This window comes from Ovis canadensis, chromosome 22, assembly GCF_042477335.2.
Source record: "Ovis canadensis isolate MfBH-ARS-UI-01 breed Bighorn chromosome 22, ARS-UI_OviCan_v2, whole genome shotgun sequence".
In the NCBI taxonomy this organism is placed as follows: domain Eukaryota; kingdom Metazoa; phylum Chordata; class Mammalia; order Artiodactyla; family Bovidae; genus Ovis; species Ovis canadensis.
Window position 1 is genome coordinate 66,566,536 of NC_091266.1, and position 22,620 is coordinate 66,589,155.

The 22,620-nt window shown below is 56.6% G+C and overlaps 1 protein-coding gene across 11 annotated transcripts in view; it reads right to left on the reverse strand.

Annotated features, from left to right (window-relative positions):
* The window catches only part of CFAP46 (cilia and flagella associated protein 46), a 96,070-nt gene extending 74,054 nt beyond the window's left edge, over positions 1-22,016 (reverse strand). For 10 of the 11 annotated variants that reach the window (XR_011252212.1, XR_011252214.1, XR_011252215.1 and 7 more), the window contains exons 1-11: positions 21,916-22,016; positions 21,221-21,345; positions 20,941-21,072; positions 20,423-20,487; positions 19,417-19,581; positions 18,304-18,427; positions 17,791-17,885; positions 16,055-16,165; positions 13,329-13,428; positions 6,346-6,444; positions 4,515-4,705 (exon numbers count right to left, since the gene is read on the reverse strand). Coding sequence is in view for 7 of the 11 variants with exons in the window: in XM_069568008.1 (XP_069424109.1) it covers positions 4,515-4,705; positions 6,346-6,444; positions 13,329-13,428; positions 16,055-16,165; positions 17,791-17,885; positions 18,304-18,427; positions 19,417-19,581; positions 20,423-20,487; positions 20,941-21,072; positions 21,221-21,345; positions 21,916-21,964 (1,256 nt within the window). In the remaining 4 variants the exon portion in view is untranslated. The remainder of the gene's footprint in view (positions 1-4,514; positions 4,706-6,345; positions 6,445-13,328; positions 13,429-16,054; positions 16,166-17,790; positions 17,886-18,303; positions 18,428-19,416; positions 19,582-20,422; positions 20,488-20,940; positions 21,073-21,220; positions 21,346-21,915) is intronic. The other variant, XM_069568007.1, reaches the window with a different exon arrangement.
* Positions 22,017-22,620: the final 604 nt, after the last annotated feature.

Below are 22,620 nucleotides of genomic sequence, written 5' to 3' on the forward strand. Positions count from 1 at the left end.
CAGAAAGTTCAGGAAGGAGCCCATGCTTGCGGCCTCCGGAGACAGTGTCCTGAGGCACGGCGGGCAGAATGCGGCCCAGAGCCAGGGCAGAGTGGACCCATGGAGCTGGGGCAGAGGAGTCCAGAGGGGGGCCTCTGCTCGGGGCTGGAGAAGTGGAACTGGACCCGGAACCGGACCAGCCGCTGCTGGCCTGCCCGCCAGAGAGGAGAGAGCTGGGTGTTGCTCTCTCACCTGACGTCAGCCGAGACTGCACGGGGCTTCTCCCCAGGAGTGCAGGCCTGGGGAGAGCGCTCTTGACCCACCCAAAGAGAACGTACCGTCAGAGCCCGCAGAGAACACGGTGCAGGCTGGGAGACACCATGACCTTCCAGAGACACAGCGGAGGAAACACGAGCCACCTCTCAGCCAGTAACTGGAGTGCCCACGAAAGCAAGCAAAAATCATCACTTTCCTAAAAAGATCACAGAGTCCACAGACTCCACAGTGCAGCAACCACAACGTTCAGAACACAATAAAACACCACAGGATATGCCAGGAAACAGGAAAAGGTGACCCACCGTCAGGATGCAAGATGGGCCAGATGCTGGGTTTAGCAGTAAATCCTTAATGCAGACATTATAATACAAAAATAAAAATGTACAAAAAGCTGAAGGAAAACATTGCTAACGAGAGAACAGATGGGGAATTTCAGTAGAGAATAAAGGAAACAGTACAGCAAAAAGTCTGTAATAACTGAAATGAAAAAACTCTTGCTTGAGCCTACCAGCAGATTGGAGAGCAGGAAAAGTGTCAGTGAACCTGAAGTCAGAGCAATAGAGATTATCCCACCAGAAGAATGCACTGAAGCAGATGTTCTGAAAAATGGACAGAGCCAAGACTTCCCAGGCAGTCCAGTGGCTAAGACGTCACCTTCCAAAGTGGGAGCTGTGGTTTGATCCCTGGTTGAGGAGCTAAGAATCCAAGAAGGCTGACAGCGGAAAAGCCACAGCGTAAAAGAGAAACAAAACTGTGACAAAGTCAAAAGGCCTCTAAAAATGGTCCACACGAAAAAAGTCTCAGAAGAAAATGAATAGAGCCTTAGAAACCAGTTAAGACAGTATTCAATGTTGTAACTCATACTCCCCCAAAAGAGCAAGAATGAGGCAGAGGTATACTTAAAAAATAATAGCCAGTAATTTCCCAAATTTGATGAAAATATCATCTTACATATTTTAGTATATCCTCAAACCCCAAGAAAGACTTTTTTTTTAAAGTCTCTAAGGAATCAGTTCCGTTCAGTCACTCAGTTGTGTCTGACTCCTTGCGACTGACTCATGGACTGCCAGGCCTCCCTGTCCATCGCCAACTCCCGGAGCTGGCTCAAATTCATGTCCATCGAGTCAGTGATACCATCCCACCATCTCATCCTCTGTGGTCCCCTTCTCCTCCCGCCTTCAATCTTTCCCAGCATCAGGGTCTTTTCAAGTGAGTCAGTTTTTCGCATCAGGTGGCCAAAGTGTTGGAGTTTCAGCTTCAGCATCAGTCCTTCCAATGAATATTCAGGACTGATCTCCTTCAAAATGGACTGGTTGGATCTCCTTGCAGTCCAAGGGACTCTCAAGAGTCTTCTCCAACACCACAGTTCAAAAGCATCGGTTCTTCGGCTCAGCCTTCTCCACAGTCCAGCTCTCACATCCACACGTGCTGCTGCTGCTGCTGCTGCCGAGTCACTTCAGTCATGTCCAGCTCTCTGTGCGACCCCATAGATGGCAGCCCACCAGGCTCCTCCACCCATGGGATTTTCCAGGGAGGAGTACTGGAGTGGGTTGCCATTGCCTTCTCCGCATCCATACATGACCACTGGAAAGACCGTAGCTTTGACTAGACAGACCTTTGTCAGCAAAGTAATATGCAGAATGCAGGAAGCAAAAACTAAGAGATACAAATCTGAGAACAGAAGGGGGGAGACACCTAACATACAGGAGAACCAGGCTTAAAATAACTCCTGGGTTCTTATCAGAAACCATGAAGCCCAGAAGAAAACAAAACAACCTCTTCCAAGCATTTAAAGAGAAAAAGTCTGCAAGCCCAGAACCCAGCAACTGGTGAAAATAACCTTCAGAGGTGATGCTCAGGGAAAGCCAGTTTCAGACCAACAAAAGCCAAGAGAATTCCTCACCAGCTACGCGCTACACGCAGAAATAAAGGAAGTTGCTTGGGCTGAAATGCCCGCAGGCAGAAACCTGGATCTGAGCGTGAGCAGGAAGGGAGAGCCTGCGGGATCGCAGAGGAAGCGGCAAGCATACGAGAAGGTTGTTTTTTCTGTAATTTTCTTTAAAAACAACAACGCCAGCTGCTAAGAGCAATACAGCACCGTAAAAGACAAGACAGCAGCCACACAGCGGGGCGGCCGAGGGCAGGCCGAGGGGCTTCCCCTGCCGCGCGGGAAGCGCTGACCCCCCACGGACCCGGCTAAGGGGGACGGCGCCGCTAGCCCTCCAGCGTCGCCCTCCCGCCCAGGGGTTTGGGGACAAACAAGCCGACCAAAGAAGCAAACACAGCGGCAGAAACTCAGGGAGCCTCAGAGGAGGCGGGAGACAGCAGCAGAGCACGGGGGCAGGCGGACACAAACGATGGGGCTGGAGACAAGTTGGAAGCTACATTGAACCCAAAGCTCAGCTACAACCCAGCTACAAGGCAGAGACCACCGAACTCGACTTCAGAAGAAGCCCGAGCTACACGCTATTGACAGGAGTGTTAAGAGCTGTGTTCCACACTTTAAGTCGAAAGGTCCACAGCATGAGAGTCCAAAGGATGGAAAGAGAAACACCTCAGATGGGCCCAGATAGTCTCACTGGATTCTGCCCACCATTTAAGGAAGAAAACACCAATATTGTACAAACCCCTTCAGAAAGCAAAGCAGAAAGAATCCTTCCCCCCTTCCCAAATTCATTTAATGAAGTCAGCATGGCAAAGGCGTTACAAAACAGGAAAATCACAGGCCAACATCCTCATGCATATACAGGCAAAAACCCTTAAGCACCCTAAAGGAACATCAGACCTGGCAATAGAAAAAAGCACGTTTGTCGAGACCAGGAGGAGAAGGCAAGGTTGGTTCACTACTCAAAACCCAGTCACCATAATCCACCACATTAAAGAACAAAAGAGAAAAGTCAGAGCCCCTCTCAATAGCTAGAGAAGCGATCAGCGGCACTCCACGCCCGTCCCTGGCTAAGAGACAGCACAGCAAGTGGCCATTCACGATGTGTTCCTTCTGTCCTAGGCAATCATATCGCAATAAAGTTAATCAGAAAAAGAACTGTCAGAGGGAAAAAAAGGAGGGCAACTAGACGTTATTTAAAACAAACAAACAAATATAAAATAAAAAGATATTTTTGGAAGAAGACGTCATTAAAATTTAAAAATACACGCTAAACAGGAAGAAAAATTAGAGAATTTGCAAAATAAAGGAGAATTAACGGGCTGCGTGAAATCCTCAGGATTTGGTGTGAGTCCCTTGAGGGGGTGGGGCTGCGAACGCGGAAGTGACGCAGGGAGACCGGGAGCCTGGGCTAGGAGCTGTCATACAGCCCCGTGGGATTCCATAAGGAGAAACTATTTTTAAATGAGGAAAAATTCCAGATTTGAAGAGATGTAACTCTTCACAGATGAGATCCCCAAGTGCCTGCAGGAAATGAATGGTGCTGGTACTGAGGGCCACCGGCCCCAACCTCGCCAGACCACAGGCTGATGATCAGGTCCCTGGCTCCCCTGCTGGGAACCCTGCTCCAAGGGAGGGCTCACGATGGCGACGAAATTCACCCCTGATTAATCTCAGGGCTTCCCTGGTGCTTCCACCTGCAATGCGGGAGACCTGAGTTCGATCCCTGGAGAGAAGATCCCCTGGAGGAGGGGATAGCAACCCACTCCAGTGTTCTTGCCTGGAGAATCCCCACGGACAGTGGAGCCTGGCAGGCTGCAGTCCACGGGGTCGCACAGAGTCGAACACGACTGAGCAACTCCGCACACAGCACAGTTAATCTCCGAAGCAGACGGAGGCGGGGCAGCCCCCCACGGCCCCTCCCTGCGGCTGGACGCCCTCCCAGGTGGCCCTCCACACCTCTCCCCTGCCGAGTCCCCATCTCGCGGCCCGTGTCCGCCAGGGGCCGTCCTGCAGCACAGTTGCCCCCGGGAGCCCCCGCCCAGGGCAGGGGAGGAGAAACGCCAAGGCCCTCCCTGCTCGCCCCTCCCACCCCTCCCCTCCCGCGCCTGCGCCCACAGCCCCTGTGCCCTCCGCCGACGCCCGCCCCGCAGCCCAGCCCTTTCCCCTCGGCCCCTCTGGAGCTCAGGTGGGCGCCACCTGGGTGTCCCTGTCTGCCCCGCGGGGCCCTGCCCCTGAGCCCAGGGCACCTCCCCCACGGCCTGCGGCCTCTCAAGCCGCCACCTTTGGGGGACGCCGTGGGCTCCTGCCCTCTTTCTGGGCAGATGAGTTGGGTTTCATCCCTGCCGCGAGCCTCTGCTCCCCCGTCCCCCACCTGTCCGCCTTCTCCAGGACGTCTGCGATGCTGGTCAGCGGCTTCCGCAGGTGGTGGCGCAAGTTGTACTGCAGCAGCGGGAGGCACGCGTTCCACTGGGTGGCGCACACCGTGTGGACGAGCCGGGGCTCACCCAGGCGCACGGCCCGCTGCAGCGTGACGTCCAGTCTCCGCACCACGTCCAGCTGGGCCTGCACGCAGCACAGCGGCCCGGTGAGGCGGGCTGGCCCGGGCAGCCTCAGCCCACCCCCGAGCCCCGGATGGCGCAGGTGGGCCGGGCTCCCGGCCTGAGTCTGCCGGGTGGAAGTTGCCTACGTGATCTCTCGGAGAAGGCCCTGCCCCCCGCACAGGCACTGCGTGCTGCGGCAGCGTCTGCTCTGCGAGCCCCTCTGGGCGAGGCTGCTTGCCTCCCAGTCCCGTGTATTCACAGAGCCCGTGGCCCTGCCCAGCAGACAGGGGCCGGCGGGCCTCAGCCTGTGCAACGGCCTCAGCAGGCCTCTCTCAGTGCCCGCCGGGGCTGCGGGCTCCTGCACTCAGCCGTGTCTGGGGACCTGGCTTCTGGCTCCAGGGGGCCTGCCCTGTGCTGCTGCCAGGTCACGGGGTTTAGAGCAGGCATTGGGTTCAGACCGCGGGCTTCCTGGCTGCAAAGACGCGTCCATCAAAGCCTCGTGAACCTGTTGGTGCCCCTGAAGAGCCCTCGGCCAGCAGAGGCAGAAGACAGCCCTGCAGTCCCACAGCACCGTCTGCCGGCACCTGCAGGCAGCCAGCAGCCAGCCTCGACCTCCCTCGAGAAGGGCAGCGCCGGTGGGGACAGCCCAGGTCCCGAGAGAGAGCACGTGAACAGGCCCGGAGCCCCCGCTGGGCTGCTCCTCCGCTGGCAGAGCTCCTCCCGGGCCGGGCCGGGCGGGGCCGGGGCAGGGCTCAAGGGAGCCGGTCCAGGGAGTGGGCACCAGGGCCCCAGAGCAACGCCAGCCGCCTCATCCTGTTGCAATGCATTTTGGTCCCTTTCTATCAGACACAGCGATCGCTGGGTTCCTTCTCTGCGGCGGCGGCCGGACCACACCCCACTGCACTGGGCAGGCAGGTTGCGGAGCTCACGCTGTCACTTTGCCATCGCGCTCACCAGCGCCCTGCCTCACAACCCCCAGTGGAACATTCTAGATAAGCCCACGGTCTCCAAGGTGGGCACCAAGGGGGCAACGCTCACCAGGGTCCTCTGAACCTGCTGCTGCCAGGCCTCGGGGCCCCCTCTTCTCCTCCCTTCCCACCCTCCCGCCACCCTCCCAGGGGTCTCCCCTTACCCACCGCAGGGGGCCCCACCTCCCCATGCCTGAGATGACCTCACCACTTCCCCGGAGCCCCTCAGGCCCTGCGCTAGGGCAGGGGCATGCCCGTTTGCCTGGACCTGAGTCAGGCTGGCAGAAGCCCTCGGGGGACTCGGTGTTCACCAAGGGCATGTGTTCTCAGCGTGCTGGGGGCGGGCTGCTCCACACAGGCCACACGAGGGCCTGGCTGGAGGCCCATCTCATCCCAGCCCCCAGCCCCAGCCCCGAGAACAGGCTGTGTGAGCCCACAGGCCCGCCAGACAGGGTGGGCCCAGCAGCTGCGGGGCCGGGGCCAGGCAGGAGGGTGCCAGCCGGTCTCAGCAGGGAGGGGCCGCGCGGCCCCCAGACTTCCTCCCAGAGAGGCCACGCTCACAGGGGAGACAGCACGGGAGGCTGGCCCGTGCCCATCAGGGCCCCTCCTCAAACCTGGTGCCAAGTCCACGCACAAGGTCCAGGGACCTGCACAAGGGCTCAGCGTCTGCTCCAGCTCCTGGTCCACAACTTACCTCCACAGCCTCTCGAGTGTAGGTTTTAATTTTATTTTCCAGTCTTACAGCCTCCAGTTCATACTCCAGGCACTCAACTTCAATCAGCCTCGCAGGGTCCTGTGGGCACAGTAGTTGTTGTGTAGACGGAGAGTTTTAATGAAAGCAATCACATTCACTAATGTCAGAAAACATTTCAAAATACAATTCACGGACTTGGTAGAAATTCAACAAAAAAAATTAGGTAATATAAATACATACATATATATATATGAAAAAACTTAAAATGTTTCCAAAAGATGCAAAGATTTAAATGAGAAAGCTAGAAATAATTTTTTGTTTTTACTTTTCACAGTTAATTTCATTGGACATAGAACTTTTAAATAACTACACCAACTTCAGACCAATGCTCTGTTATGAAATCTGGACAACAATTCCTTTCACTTAACCCCCACTGGGGTCAGGACAGGGGTCATGCTGCAGAAGGCGGGGCAGCATGGGCCTGGGGTTTCCTGGGTGGGTGGGCAGACAGGTACACAAAGCTGCTAACCTGTTTCCAAAGGGGTCCATTTCCCACCCCTCCCCGGCCCATGTGGGCTGGTCAGCCTCCGGGTGAGCCACCTACCGGGTGAGCGGTTGTGAGGTAACAGGCCACAGGGATTCCTCTTGTTTTTTCCTCTGTTTGTTTTTTCTCCCCACCCCCCCAGAAGTTTTATCATTTGAGCTCTCACATTTTTGGTTTAGGGTGCATGTTGAGTTGATTCCTGTCCATGGGATGAAGGGCGGCCGGTGCTCACCCTCCCTCCCCTGTCTGGCGCTGTTTTCTGGACGAGATGCTTTGTCTCCAGCAGAAGCCTCTGCACCTGGTCCAGGCTGAGGCCCCAAGTGTGCAGGTCTCTTTCCGGACCCCGTCCTGGCTGTCCGTCCGTGGGCGTCTCCACGTCCAGGCCGCCCGTGCTGAACCGCGGTGGCCCTACGCCAGGCCTGCGCGTGAGGCCGTGCCCGCCTGCTGGCACTGCTGCGGTTCCCAGAGCTGCTCTGGGCTACTGTAGGGCCTCCGCATCTCCCCACCAGGTTATGCTCACTCCGTCAATTTCTGAAACACTCCCGTAAAGACTTTGATTGAATCACACTGAATCTACTGCTCCGCCTAGGGAGAACTGACATCACAATAATGCTGAGTCTTCTGACCCATATTATTATCTCTGCTTTAGACAGCAAGTACCTTTCCCAGCGCTTTACGTATCCAGGCTCTCTCTGACTCGCGTGGCCCCCTTACTGGTCCTCCTCACTGTTTGTGTGGATCCAGATTGCTGCTGCCATCATCCTCCTTCTTGAAAAAGCTCTTGAAACTTTCCTGCAGTCAAAGTCAGGCTCTTTCAGATTTTGTATATTTTAATAAATATTTACTTTGCTTCTGATTTTCAAAGATATTTTCTCCGAATGCGAATGTTTCAGGTTGACAATTTTTTTTTTTTTTTTTTTTTTGGCTGCACCATGAGGCCTGTGGGATCTTAGTCCCCCAGCCGAGGGCTGAACCTGCGCCCTCTGCACTGAAGGTGCAGTCTCAGTCTGTGAACCGGCAGGGAAGTCCCAGCAGTTCCGCTTTTTCCACTTTACTATTTGGATGCTGATCTCTTAGCTCATCCTGTTTCCAACAAAAAGCCTGCTGCCATTCTTTTGACAAATTTTATTTTCATTTGTTTGACTTCACTCTTAGCTGCCGCATGTGAACTCTTGGTGGTGACACGTGAGCTCTGGCCCCCAGTCAGGGATCAGAGCTGCCCCTGCTTCGGGAGTGGGGAGTCTCAGCCCCCAGGCCACCAGGGCAGCCTCTGCCGCCATCCTCTGTTCCTCAGTACAGAATCTCCCCCTCTTCACAGGCCATCAGATTTAGAATTCTGAGCCTTTATTCCCTAACCTTTTCCTGCTCCCCACTTAACCTCCGCTCCTTCAGGGACCCCGATTGCACATAGGTCTGCTTGAGCGCTCACGGCCAAATAACACTGCATCTCACACACGCATTTTCTTTATCCCTTCACCCAGGGACAGACACTCGGGCCGTCCGCACACCTGGCCTTGGAGAGTAACGCTGCGGTGAGCGCGGGTCAGACAGCTCTTCAAGGTCTGGCTTTAGGCCCTTTGGGCTCACGGCAGTGGGGTTGGCGGATCGCACGGCAGCTTTTTAAAAGAAATTTTAAGGAGCTTTACTGCTTTCCACAGAGGCTGCTGCCAGCTCACATTTCCACCAACGGAAAGCACCAGGGCTTCCTTTTCTTCACATCTCCACCAACGCTTGCTGTCTCTCGTCTCTGGACAGCAGCCATCCCAGCAGGCGTGGGGTGAGGCTCACTGAGGCTCTGACTCTATCTCCTGATGATTAGCGGTGCTGAACGCCTCTTCGTGCACCGCTCGAAGACTTTCTTTAGAGAAGTGTCTATTAGGCCCTTAGCCCGTTGCTTCCCATTGGAGAATGGAGGTGATGCTAATAACGGTGATTTCCTGCTGAGGCATGAGCTCCCCTACAGCTGCTGAAGCCTTATCAGATGTGTGGTTTGCAGCTGCTTTTCTCCGGGGTCACAGGCCGCCTTTCCGCCGTGTCGCTGTTCCCTTTGCTGTGCAGACAGTTCTTCGAGAGATGTAACCCTCGTTTACTTCACTCTTGTTGTCGTATTCAAACAATCATGGCGCCGACCAAAGTCGGTAGGATTTTTCCCCTGTGAGTTCTTAAAGGAGTTTTACAGCCGCAGGCCTTAAAATCTGTAACCCATTTCAAGCCAACGTTTGTGGGAGGCGTGACGCAGGAGCCCGGTTCCGTCCGTCCCCACGGGGCCATTCAGCTTTGCCGGCGTCGCTTACTGAAGAGGCTACACTTCCCCCGTGGTGTTCTGGTGCCTCGTCAACCTGAGTTGGCGGCGGTGCAGCCTCGTTTCCGGGCTCTCGATTCCGCCCCGTTGCTCTCTGCATCTGTTTTCACGCCAGGACCGCGCTGCTCCGGCCACCGCGGCTGTGACTGCAGCTCACACCGCCGCCAGTTTTCTCCCTTCTCGAGAGCTCTGGCTCTTCTGCGGTTCCATGCAAATCGCCCTTTTCTGTTCCTGTGAGACTCGCCGCTGGAACTGATACGGCTTTCATTGAATCTGTAGGTAGTTTGGGGTAGTGTCGACATTTTAATAGTTTTCATTCTTCCAGTCCAAGGACACGGGCTGTGCTCCCATTCTGCGTCTTCGTCCATTTATCTCACTGACGTCTTCTAGCTTTTGGTGTCCAAGTCTTTCCATTCTTTGGTTAAATTCATTCTTAGGTTTTGTATTGTTTTTGATGCTATTGTAAACTTTTTGTTTTCTCTTTCAGATATTTCCTTTTTAGTGGACAGAAACACAACTGATTTTTTGATGATGATTTTGAATCCTTCAGCTTTACTGAATTTGCTCATTAGTTCTAATAGTTTTTGGTGGAGTCTTTAGAGTTTTCTCTGTATAAACAGGTCATGTCACATGTAAACAGGGACAGACTTATTTCTTCCTTTATGATTTGGATGCCTTTTATTTCTTTTTCTTGTCTGATTATTGTGGCTAGAACTTCTAGTACGGTGTTAAACAGAAGTGGCAGGAGGAGGCAGCGTCCTCTTGTTCTTGACATTAGAAGATAAGCTTTCAGCCTTTCACCACTGAGTATAATGTTAGCTGTGGGCTCGTCACATGTGGTCTTTATTATGTGGAGGTATTTTCCTTCCACACACTTTTTGTTGAGAGTTTTTAACATGACAGGATGTTGAATTTTGTTAAATGCTTTTCTTGCATCTATTGGGATGATTGTACCTTTATCCTTCATTCTTTTAATGTTACGTATCACACTTATTGATTTGACTACGTTAAACCCCCCTTGCGACGTCAGGACAAATCCCACTGATGGTGGTGTTTGATCTTTACGATATGCTGCTGCATTGAGTTTGCTGGTATTCCGCTGAGGACTTCTGCACCCGTGTTTTCCTGGGCTATTTTCCTTCTGGATTTCCTTCCTGCGTCCTATTTTCTCGTAGTTACTTTGTCGGGTTTGGTACCAGGGTGAAGCTCGCTTTGTAAACCAAGTTGGAGTATTCCTCTGTCCTCAACTTTTTGGAAGCATTTTGAAGGATCAGCATTAACTCTTCTCTAAATGTTTGGTAGAATTCACCAGTGAAGTCATCTCATCCTGAGTGTGTGTTTCTATTTTTTTCTTGATTTTTTTGGGGCACAGTTGCTTTACACTGTTGGGTTAGTTGTACCGCACAGCAAAGTGAGTTGGCTGTGTGTACACGTCCCTCCCTTTCTGGGTTTCCTCGCAGAGCACCGAGTAGAGTTCCCCGTGCGGCACCACAGGGTCTCACTAGTTGCCTCTTATAGTGACATCCAGGGTGTGTGTCCGTCAATCCGTCTCCCAGCTCACCCCACCCCGCCTTCCCCCTTGGGATCCACATGCTTGCTCTCTGCGTCTGCGCCTCTGTTTCTCTTTCACAGATAAGTTTGGGTGAGTCAGTGAGTGAAGTCGCTCAGTCATGTCTGACTCTTTGCGACCCCATGGACTATAGCCCACCAGGCTCCTCCATCCATGGAATTTTCTAGGCAAGAGTACTGGAATGGGTTGCCATTTCCTTCTCCAGGGGATCTTCCTGACCCAGGGATCGAACCCGGGTCTCCCACATCACGGGCAGATGCTTTACCATCTGAGCCACCAGGGAGTCCTCAGAATACACAGGAGGTAAGCTTAATGTCTCACTTTTCTAGACCCCACATATATGCACTGAGATATTTATTCTCCTCTTTCTGACTTACTTCACTGTGTATGAGTGTCTCCTGGTCCATCCATCTCTCTAAAAACTACCCAATTTCATTCCTTTTCATGGCCAAGTAATATTCCATGGTGAGAGTTGGACTATAAAGAAAGCTGAGCACCGAAGAATTGATGCTTTTGAACTGTGGTGTTGGAGAAGACTCTTGAGAGTCCTTTGGACTGCAAGGAGGTCCAACCAGTCCATCCTAAAGGAGATCAGTCCACAGTGTTCATCGGAAGGACTGATGCTGAAGCTGAAACTCCAGTCCTTTGGCCACCTGATTCCAAGAGCTGACTCATTGGAAAAGACCCTGATGCTGGGAAAGATTGAGGGCAGGAGGAGAAGGGGACGATAGATGGTTGGATGGCATCACTGACTCAGTGGACATGGATTTGCTGGACTCTGGGAGCTGGTGACGGACAGGGAGGCCTGGCGTGCTGAGGCTCGTGGGGTCGCAAAGAGTCGGACGCTGAGCGGCTGAACTGGCCTGAGCGTTGCACTGTGCACGTGGGCCCCGCGTCTTCTCTGTCCACTTCTCCGCTGACCTTTAGGCTGCCTTCACGCTGCAGGGGGCACTGGGGTACGTGCGTCTTTTAAAATCACATTTTCTCTGCGTACATGCCCAGAAGTGGGATTGTTGGGTCACTGGGTGTTTCTTTACTTGGAGATTTTTTGATCACTAATACAACCTGCTTACTCACTGGTCTATTCAGGCTTTCTGTTTCCCCACGAGTCGGTCTTGGAGGGGTGTATGTTTCCAGGAATTTACCAGTTTCGTATAGGTTGCCCATCCTCCTGGCACATGTCATACTGGTCTCTTAAGATCCTTTTTGTTTCTGTGTTATCAGCCGTGAGGCTCCTCTTTCGTCTCCGATTTTGAGCTTCTATTTTTCCTGGTCTAGCTAATGTCTGCAGTGTTGTTTCTTCAAAAAACCCGCTGTTGGCTCCACTGACCCTCTCTACTGGTTTTCTCATCTCTGTTTCCTTTGCTTTCGCTCTGATCTTCACCATTTCCTTCCTTCCACTAACTGCAGGCTTTGTTCTGGTTTTTTTTCCCCCTAGTTTCTTGAGGCATAAATTGAAAGTGGGAGGAGAAGGGGATGACAGAGGATGGGATGGTTGGAAAGATTGAAGGTGGGTGGAGAAGGGGACGACAGGGGATGGGATGGTTGGGTGGTGTCACCAACTCGATGGACATGAGTTTGAGCAAGCTCCAGGAGTTGGTGATGGACAGGGAGGCCTGGCGTGCTGCAGTCCGTGGGGTCACAAAGGGTCTGACCCAACTGAGCGACTGAGCTGAGCTTAGCTGAGGCATACATATGGTGGTGTGCTTTCAGGCGTTCCCTTTTCTTGCTGCAGGCATGTCTGCTAAACGTCCCTGAGGACGGCTGTGCTGCGGCCCATAGGTTTTGGTGAGGCGTGCATGTGGCGGTTCACTTTCAGCCATTCTTTTTTCTCGTTGCAGGCATGTCTACTGAACGCCCCTCTGAGGACGGCTGTGCTGCGGCCCATAGGTTATGGTGAGGCGTGTTTCTGTTGTCCTATGTTTCAAAATCTTCTTTTCCTTTTCGCTTCTTTTCTGACTCGTTGGTTGTTCGGGAGTATGCTATCTGACTTCCACACTTTTGTGAAATCCTAGCTTTTACCTCCTGTTGCCGATTTCTAGTTTCACCCCATTTCAGCCCAAAAAGACACTTAGCGTGATTCCTGTCATCTTACATTGGTTAAGACTTGTTTTGTGATCTAACATGATCTGCCCTGAAGAGTGAGCACCCTCCTCCTTCCGAGGTGCCGATTAGGCTTGCTCTGCTCAATCCCAAAGCATCCGTATTGCTCTTCTGTCTGGGCGACCTGTCCACGCTGACAGTGGGCCATGACAGAGCCCACTGCTGCTGTGATGCTGCCTGCCTCTGCTCTCAGGATTGCTGGCGTCCGCATGGTGTAGGCAGGCGCTCCAGCGCTGGGAGCGCACGCATGGACGGCGGCTGTGTTCTCTTCAATGCACTGATCCAGTTTCCACTAATCTACTGGTGCAAAAACCGCACCATTTAAAAAGGCTAGAAGGGAATTTAGCAACAACGCAACACTTCAGGCCCCCTGGCGAGGGGCTTCTGAATCCCGTGCCTGCTTTTGGCCCTTTGCGTCTGGATCACAGTGAGCAGGAGCGGGGCTTCCGGCCACGACTACTTACTTTGCTGTCCATCTTCTTCAGGTCTGAGAGGCAATCAGAGGCGATCTCCCAGCACTTCAAGGTCAGAGAAAGATGGGCTAATTCAAAAAGCAAAATCATTCTGGAAACAGAAATGAAACATCATTAGGTCAACAGGAGGCAACAAGGCACCTCTGCCTGCGGTGGGATGAGCCTCCAGCCTTCACTCTGGGGCACGAACAAAACGGGAGAGAAAAGGAGTCCCACGGCGAGGGCTCCGAAGCCCAGCTGCCGCAGCCCTGACAGAGGTTTGGAGGGAGCGCCGCTGTCTCAGGGCAGGTGCAGGCGCAGCTGTGAGCCCCTCGCGCCCGCACCGCAGCCCTGGGGCGGGGAGCAGCGAGGGAGGACATGTCCTCAAGGCGGACTCCTCCTACGCCTTGACCAGGTGACCAGAGCGGTCGTAGTGGCCGATCAGGTCTCTGCAGAAACCAACAGGCTGGGGCTAACGTGTGCAGAGATGCAAAGACCCTGGAGGAGCGTGAGCAACTCCAAAAAGAACAAAGCGGGAGGATGAGCCCCCTGAATTTACGGCTTAACAAAGAACTAGCGGAATCAGGGCAGTGTTCTGGGTGGGGGAGACGGGCCAGGCTTCCCAGCCTAACCCCCTCACGTCTGGACGTGGTGGTTCTCTGCTGGGTGGGGACCTGGCCTGCATGGGGTGGTTGGTGAGCAGTGTCCCCAGACACGCCAGCATCCCCTGGGAACAAGCTGGCGTCCCTGCTCTTCCTGAGGCAGCATCGATGCCTGACTGTGGCCGGGACACACTCTCTGCCCTTGGGCAGCTCCTCCCAGCTGGGCAGGCCCATGCTCCGCCCTCCTCCAGTGATGGTGACCCAGCTTCTGCCCACTCCCGAGGGGCGGGACCACGCCAGAGGAGCCCATCAACACTACCCCTCACCTTCACCTGACGCGCAAACGGGAGCGTGCCCTTTGCTGATGCGGAAGGTGAGTGGTCACGGGGGCCTGGGTGGGGGGAAACCCTCAGCTCCAGCTGGCAGGCAGGCGCCACTTTAGCTCTGGCCCCGAGTCCCCGTGTCCCTCCGGCTGCCCTGAGCTCTGCGGACACCTCTGGGTCGTCATCACAGGCCTTCCTCCGTGTGCAGCCCCCGCAACGAGTTCCTAACTGTGTGTCATGGAGCTAGGCCTTTGTTCTCAAAGCCCCTTCTGAGCTCAGAGGATACTATCCTGTATCGCGCCTCCCCTCCCCTCGTCCTTTGCAGGAAAAGGCACCTCCCTTCCCTGGATGGACAAGTGGTCCCGGCCCTCCGTCCAGCCCCACCCAGTCTGGACCACCAAGACCCTCTGGCCTTCCCAAGCCCCGCCACACGCAGCTAAGAAGAGAACCCGCCAAGGAACCCATCACTGGTTTTCAGGCCTTTTTTGGCTTTAAACTCAAAGATCTTTTTTTCCCATCCAGAGTTCCACACACTGAAGCCCAGGTGGGGAGGGGTCAGAGGGCCCCTCAATGACGCCTGGAGCCGCTGAGGCTCTAGGGCTGAGGGAGGGCCTGACCTCACAGACGGCTGCTGCGAGCGGCTGAGCCCGGGACCCGGGCCAGCAGGGAACACGCGCCTTCCAGGTGCGGCAGCAGTGATGGAGCTGAACACACTGGAACCGCAGCAGAAGACGCCGTGTCCTCCCGGCCACAACACAGAGACGGGCAGCAAGGGCGCCACAGACGCACGGGAGGGCGGGGGGTGGGCACAGAGTGGGGGCAGGCGCAGAGGGTCAGGACCGGGGCCGGGGACCCGGGTCACCGCCCACCGAGCTGGCTGCTGGGCTGGGATCTCGGGGACTCCCTGACGGCCTTAAACGTGTCTGGCCCAGCACTGGTGGGGGGTGAACATCAGCTCAAACAATTCTTATCTTAAATAAAACCCATCTGGACATCAAAAATTATCTGAAAAGCCCGAAAGAGTAAACAGAGTGGAGTAGCTGGTGAGCGCGCTGGAGCCGGAGCGCTCAAATCCCGAGGCAGCAGAGGCTGCAGCAAGTCTCCAGTGAGATGATTCACAACCTACTCCATGAAAGCTGGGGAGAGGAAAGGACTGGAAAATTAACAGAAGGAAAAGTGTTCGCAGATACACGAATGTTCCATGTGGTCAGCAGCAGCAGGCCTGCCTGGAGGGGCGCGGCCCCAGGAGGCGGGCGGGCGTCCTGGTCGCTGGGTCCGCTCTGTCCCCAGAGCCCCTACCCCCCGAAACCTCGGGGAGGCCGTGCCCAGGGACCAGCTGGACCTGCTCTGAGTTAGAGCGCGAGCCTGGTCAAAGAGCTGCGCTGGGCGCACCCAGACCTCTCTTTCAGCCTCCCGCTCAGCCAGCAGCTCCGGGAACTCCGCCCGGGACGGAGCTCTGAGCAGCCCCCCAGCACTCGAGCAGAGAACTGATGATGGAAACCCGGGGTTGGGGGGGTTGTTCTTCGGCCACTGGGATGACTCTTCAGAAGGTGTGCGATGTGACTGGAAAAGCACTTGTGATGGAAGGCAACTGGACTTTTGAAAGTCCAATATGAAGTTTCATATCCCGAGCGCTGCCCAACAGTGCAACTTCAGGACAAAAGAGACTAGAGAGAGAGGCCCCAGAGCCTCCACACAGCTGGTGCTTGCTTGCGGAATTATGGTTTCGGGGTTGTTTTCGCTTTTCTTTCCTGTTTTCCTGTAGTTGCCAAATGCTGTACACAGACGGGGAGCCGGAGAGACACACACTTACTTTTCCTCTCTGACTGAAGGCAAGCGCTGGTGATGGTACTGACTTAAGAGTGTGTAGGTGTCCTTCAGAATTTTGTTGACGTCTTCAGGCAAATCATTTTGATCCAGTTTTCTAGAATGTAGATTAATTTAATCAAATATTAAATAACCAAAAGATCATATTTCTTTAAGTAATTATTCTAAAACTAATTTATCTATGAACTTGTGTCCTCCACGAACAGAAGGCCTAGGTAACAGCTGCTGCTTTCTCTCTGCCGGGCTCCTGGTGACCTCACAGCTCTTCTGCCCGCCCCCAGTCCAGCCTCTGTCTTGCTCTGCCGCTAAGAGCGAGCCCTGAGGAAGCGTGCACAGGCCACACACCCAATCCAGCCCCACACCTGCAGCCCACCCGGGAGGGAGGCGGGGTCCTTCCCACCGGCTGCGTCCAGCCCAGACAGCCGCTGCCTCCCTCTGGACAGCTGTCCTCCCCACTCACACGCATACCGGGACCTCCCCACTCACTCACACACCAGGATCTCCCCACTCACACACACAGCGGGACCTCCCCACTCACTCACACACACCGGGACCTCCCCACTCACTCACACGCACCGGGACCTCCCCACTCACTCACACGCACCGGGACCTCCCCACTCACACGGTGGGACCTCCCCACTCACACACACAGCAGGACCTCCCCACTCACACACACGCACCGGGATCTCCCTCCCCACTTACACACCGGGACCTCCCCACTCACTCACACGCACCGGGACCTCCCCACTCACTCACACGCACCGGGACCTCCCCACTCACACGGTGGGACCTCCCCACTCACACACACACACCGGGACCTCCCCACTCACTCACACACACACCGGGACCTCCCCACTCACTTACACGCACCGGGACCTCCCCACTCACACGGTGGGACCTCCCCACTCACACACACAGCAGGACCTCCCCACTCACACACACGCACCGGGATCTCCCTCCCCACTTACACACCGGGACCTCCCCACTCACTCACACACACCGGGACCTCCCCACTCACACAGTGGGACCTCCCCACTCACTCACACACACTGGGACCTCCCCACTCACTCACACACACCGGGATCTCCCCACACCGGGACCTCCCCACTCACACACACGCACCGGGACCTCCCCACTCACACGGTGGGACCTCCCCACTCACACACACAGCAGGACCTCCCCACTCACACACACGCACCGGGATCTCCCTCCCCACTCACACACCGGGACCTCCCCACTCACTCACACACCGGGACCTCCCCACTCACACACACGCACTGGGATCTCCCTACTCACACACACACCGGGACCTCCCCACTCACACACTCGGATCTCCTCACTGCACACACCGAGTCCTCCACCCCCCTGTTCCCCGCTCGCCCCAGCAGCAGGCCTCTGCCTGGTACAGTCTCTCCCCCACACCCTCGCCCGTCCCGTCCGGGTCTCACGCACAGAGCACCATCATTCTGTCAGCCTCACGGTCAAGTCTCAGGCCTCCTCCAGCAGGGCCGTCAGAGGCATCTGACATGGCTGCTGTCCCCGCTCCCTAAAAGCCACCCACCGTACTGCCTGAGGAGCACACTCACTCTGGCCACCTCTCCGGAGCCTCTCCGCAGATGGAGGCGAGGTCGGGCCTGCCCTCCAACCCGGCCGCCACTGCACACACACCCCGCCCGGGGCACAGAGCCTCCTGGGCGTCTGTCCCCGCCCCACGACACCTACGCTTTCAGCATATTAATGTGGAAAGTGACAGACAGGCTGATGGAGCTTCTCCTCTCTTCCTTTAACTGGGGCTCGTCCATGAGCTCGTGCTGGACCTGTCATAAGATGGAACAGAATATCGCGATTTAAACAGCCGGGGAGCGGCCAGGCACTGCGTGCAGCTGTCATTTTGCAGATGTTGTTCCTTAAAACGGCGTTTGTGACTGACAAGTACTTTCTCGTTTCATATGCTCTGTGCTTAGTTCTGCACATATAATTCCAGCTGAATTTTATACATAAAACGAATAGGTGATGAGAGCTCTTTATACACTCTGTCGCAGTAACTATTTTATGAAGTTTCTGCTAATTTTTTTAAAAAAACTCAGTGTGGTTAAAAAGGGAACGTTCAGCCACGAGGAGGGAAAGATGGTGTTTCGTCCTGTTTAGGCTGTGTGTGTCTATATCCCAACGGATGGTCTCGGCTGTTTTCAGACAAAATGACTTCTTTCTGCAGATGTAAATATTCCGACTCACCATCAGGGCAAATATTTGCCGGTATTTCTGCGGCACATGGGCCTTGATGAACGGCGCTGCGGTGGCACAAAACTTCGCGGCCTCGCCGCTTTCCCCAGCCTGCAGGTAACACTCCAGGAGCTCCCTGGATGACAGAGGAGCAGTCAGGCCTGGACAGTCGCATTTGCTGCCACTAAGGTCTAATAACCAGATTGCAACATGCGTGTTAAGTCACTTCAGTCATGTCCAACTCTTTGAGACTGTGTGGACTGTACCCCACCAGCCTCCTCGGTCCATGGGACTCTCCAGGCAAGCATACTGGAGTGGGTTGCCATGCCCTCCTCCAGGGAAGCTTCCTGACCCAGGAATCGAACCCGAGTCTCTTAGGTCTCCTGCAGCAGGTTCTTTACGACTAGCACAGCCTGGGTTATCATGTTTTATTAATTTTATGTTTTACAAACTTCAGAAAGATGCAGAAATTAGACAGCTCCTCACCCCATGCATGGTCTGGGGCTCACCTGACTGGCCCAGACCTAGAGGGCTGGGCCCCGACTCGCAAAGGGGCCGGGGCCTGTCCAGCAGTGATTCTGTGTACCTCAAACAACAGCCTTCAGAGAAAAGGCATGGCTTTACTGATTTTCTGTTAAAGCTTCCCCAAACTGCATAAAAGGTGAGAAACACCTGCAGACTCTGGGTTCCAACTTCACGGCCGGCCCTCTGGGCCTTCCCGGCACCCGCGCAGTTGCTGGCCACACACAGTGTCCCCCAGATACAGGAGAGCGTCACCAAGTGCCTTTCAGCCCGCCCACCCGGCCGCCTGCTCGCTGGGACCAGCTGCTGAGCCATTCGCCGTGGCCCCACAGGGCCACCCGGCCAGCCTGGCGCGCGGGGGGCGAGCTTCCCTGGGTGGGGCGCGCGTTCCGGCGGGGCTGCCTGTTGCTAGAACGTCTGCCTTCCCGGTTCCTTCAGTTCCTGGGTTTTGAGTAGAAGCGCGCTTCCCGCGATGACGCCCGTCTGCTTGGGACACCGTGGCGCCTTGGGCAGAGTCGAGAAACTTCTGCGGACAGGGCGCCCCAAACCTGGTTCCCAGTTCAGACCAGAGAGCGGAGGGGCCGGCGGGGGCGGGGCACTCACAGCATCAGCTCTGCCTGCCACTCCTTGTCCTCCTCCTCCGTCTGGCTGAGCGCGCCCACCATCTGGGCCAGGCTGGGGACCAGGTAGTGGCGGTAGCCAGGCCTGAGAAACGGCCTCACCATCTGCCAGTAAAGCACCGACGCGTTGTACACCAGGAAGTAATACCTGCGGCGCCAAGAGGGGACAGTGAGGCCCCGGGGCCGCCCGGGCCTGCCCGAGGGAACCGGCTCGTGTTCAGCAGTGCGGCAGCCCCGCCCAGAGCAGCCGTGCTGCCCGCTCCAGCTCAGACCCCGCCGCGACGGAGGGGCACGGCACTGACCAGGCCCCTTCCCGAGGGCGCCCACCCCTCGGGCTCCGAGGCTCCAGAAACACCCACTGTCCTCAGAGCTTCGGCTCAGGGTCAGGCCTCGCCCCCCAGACATCCCTGCCGAGGTCCTGCACAGAGGAGGCCGTCCACAGCAGATGCAGGGAGGACGGACAAATAATCCCAGGGCCGACACGCAGCTCCTAGGGCCGAGCGCGTCCATCTCAGAGACGCTGTGTCAGCACCAGTTTGTACGCAGAGTTAACAATTTCAGTAACGCTTCTTTTTGATGAATATTAACTAAGCGGAAAACTGCAGGAGTTTCAGGAGATTCACCCCTCCAGACACAAGGCCTTAGGCCAGGGGGTGTACAGGACTGTGGGGGAGGGCAGGGAGGGGGCCCAGTGCCAGTCCCCCAGAGAGGACCGAAAAGGAGACTCCTAGGGACTGGCCAAGGGTGAGGCTCCCACAGGGACAGCAGACAAAGGCCGCCTGCAGGTCACAGACTTTGCACAGGAGAGGATACAGCCTGGGCAGGCGGGCGTGCACGTGGCCGGCTCCAGCGTCAGGAGACGGGCGCACACGCCAGAGCTGCAGGAAAGCACGAGCAAAAGAAGACAAAGCCTGTCGCCTGCGCAGAGCCACCTGGCAAACTCCGGCTCCAGACCCTCCAACTAGGAACGGCTGCCCCGTTGTGCCCACCTCGGTTCTCCTTTTGCAAAGCTGATCGCCTTCATATACTGAGTCACACAATTTTCAAATTCCTCCTAAAACAAAATAAAGACTGCACAGTGAGCCCCCTCCCTGAAAGCCCACCCCCTGCTCCCCCCACACCCCTCTGTGAGCAGGCATGACCACACACTAGGGCGCAAAGGTCAGAGGTCAAAAGGACACAAGCCAGACCCCGGGGCTTAGGGAAAAGCACAGATGGAAACGCAGCATCGCGTTCACTGAAGATGAACCCGGTCACCCAACTCCCAGCAAAACCACGCTGGAGGTGGGGGAACTGCTGCGGGGCGCGATGTGGGTTCTGAGAATCAGAGGAACGCAGGGGAGACACAGCAGCGCCAGCAATAAGGAATTCAGCGCAGGATGGCAAGCGAGCTGCGGGTGCACTTCGCCGTGCCAGCAGACTCGAGGTGGTGTACTCCAGGGCTCCCTCACTCAGAAGGAAGGGAATCAGGAGGAACCAGCCCGCCGGGCTCAGGGCCCCCTCTCACCATGTTTTCCGTGGACTTGGGGGCACACAGCTGGGCCCTGCACAGGTGCGCCCGGCCCAGAAACTGGGTGACCGGCCCCTTCACCTTGAAGTACATCTGGATGCAGTCTTCACTCACCTCCCGCTGCCCCATCTGCGTGAACACAGAGCGCCGGGGGAGGCTGGGAGATCGAGCAGCCCTTGGACCACCCACAAGGGGCCCCCCGCTTCCCGATTCCAGTGTAAACGAGGAGATTGGGGTCCCCTGAAGCTGCCTCCCTAGGAGCCCTGGGACTGATCACCTTCAGGGCCTGCTCTGCACATAAAACAAACAGGTCGGGGCTGAAGCTTTCTGTGGGGTCGAACTCGGACTTGCCCAGGTTGGCGGACTTAATCAACTGGTAAGCCCTCTTCAGAGAGTCAGCGTCTACCAGGACAGGAGTGAGGAAGAGGCGGTCATCAAGCGTCCACCGGCCCGCAGAGCAGCAGTGGGGACGGTCGGGAGGCCGCGGAAGGGGCTGGACTCGGGCAGGCTGGGCCCCACTGGTCGCTCCTCTCCAGGGAGGAGCCCAGGGGCAAGGTGCCCCGAGCCCAGCCCCGAGAACCCAGCGGCAGCCCTGCGGCTCAGGCTTCGGGAGCCTGCGACGTGAGTGATTCTGAGGAACAGTTAGGAAAAACGAAAGCTTTCCTTTAAAAAGGCACCTCAGTTTGCCCAGGTCAGACACATCCTCGAAGTGCTGGCTTCAAGGGGTCACTGGATCAGGTAGGGCGGGGGTCATCAAGGTGCGGAGGGGGTCCTGGTAGGCCCCGGGGTCTCCCCAGGGGCTGGGATTCAGCGAGGCCCCGGGCCTCCCTGGGGGCGGGTGGTGGGCGGGTTCTGGGGTCTCCCGGGGGCAGGGATCCCTGGGTCCCGGGGTGTCCCCAGGGGCTGGGATCCAGCAGGTCCCGGAGTCCTCCCGGGGGTGGGGGTCAGGGGTTCTCGACCTCCCCCGCCCACCCTGCTGGCTCTCGGCGCGGGCCAGCTCCTGCGTTATGACCAGGTCCATGGCGCCGGCGTCCGAGGTGCCCGCTGCCCCGAGGTCTGTTGGTTTTCTCTCTGCAGGGGCCTCGACGTTGCCTAGCGACGGGGATGGACGCGAGACTACGGGTCGGCGGCGGGACCAAACTTGTCCCGAGGCGTACCGCGCCGGCGCCCACCAGCCCCGCGGAGAGGGCCTGGGGAGGGGCCTGGGGAGGAGCCCGGGCCGGGGCCGGTCGGGGGCTCCGGGCGGAGCCGGGGGCGCACCCTCGCCGGCAGGTCCGCAGCCCTGCCTCTGCCCGCGCCCCTGGCCGGGCTGCAGACCGCAGCTGCACCCGGTCCGCGCTGGATTCTGGGGGTCCCGGTTGGGTGTCGCTGGTCCAAGATGCTTCAGCTTCCGGCCCTGGCCCTCGCCTGAGCCCCTCCCAGCCCCCCAGAAAGCGGCCCTGTTCCTCAGCGTGTTCACTCAGTCACCCTGCAAATAGTTCTGTGCCCCCGCCGCTTGCAGGGGCTGATCCGGGCCTGCGGGAAGGACGGCGCCCGCGTGGGGGAGGACAGGACACCTCACCGAGTCTCTGTGTACCCCGCCCTGCAGGGGAAGCGGGGAGCCTGGCCCTTGGTAGAGAAGGCAGGGCCCTGGAAGGGCGCTGGGGGAACGCCCCAAGCTCAGGGCAGTTGAGCTGA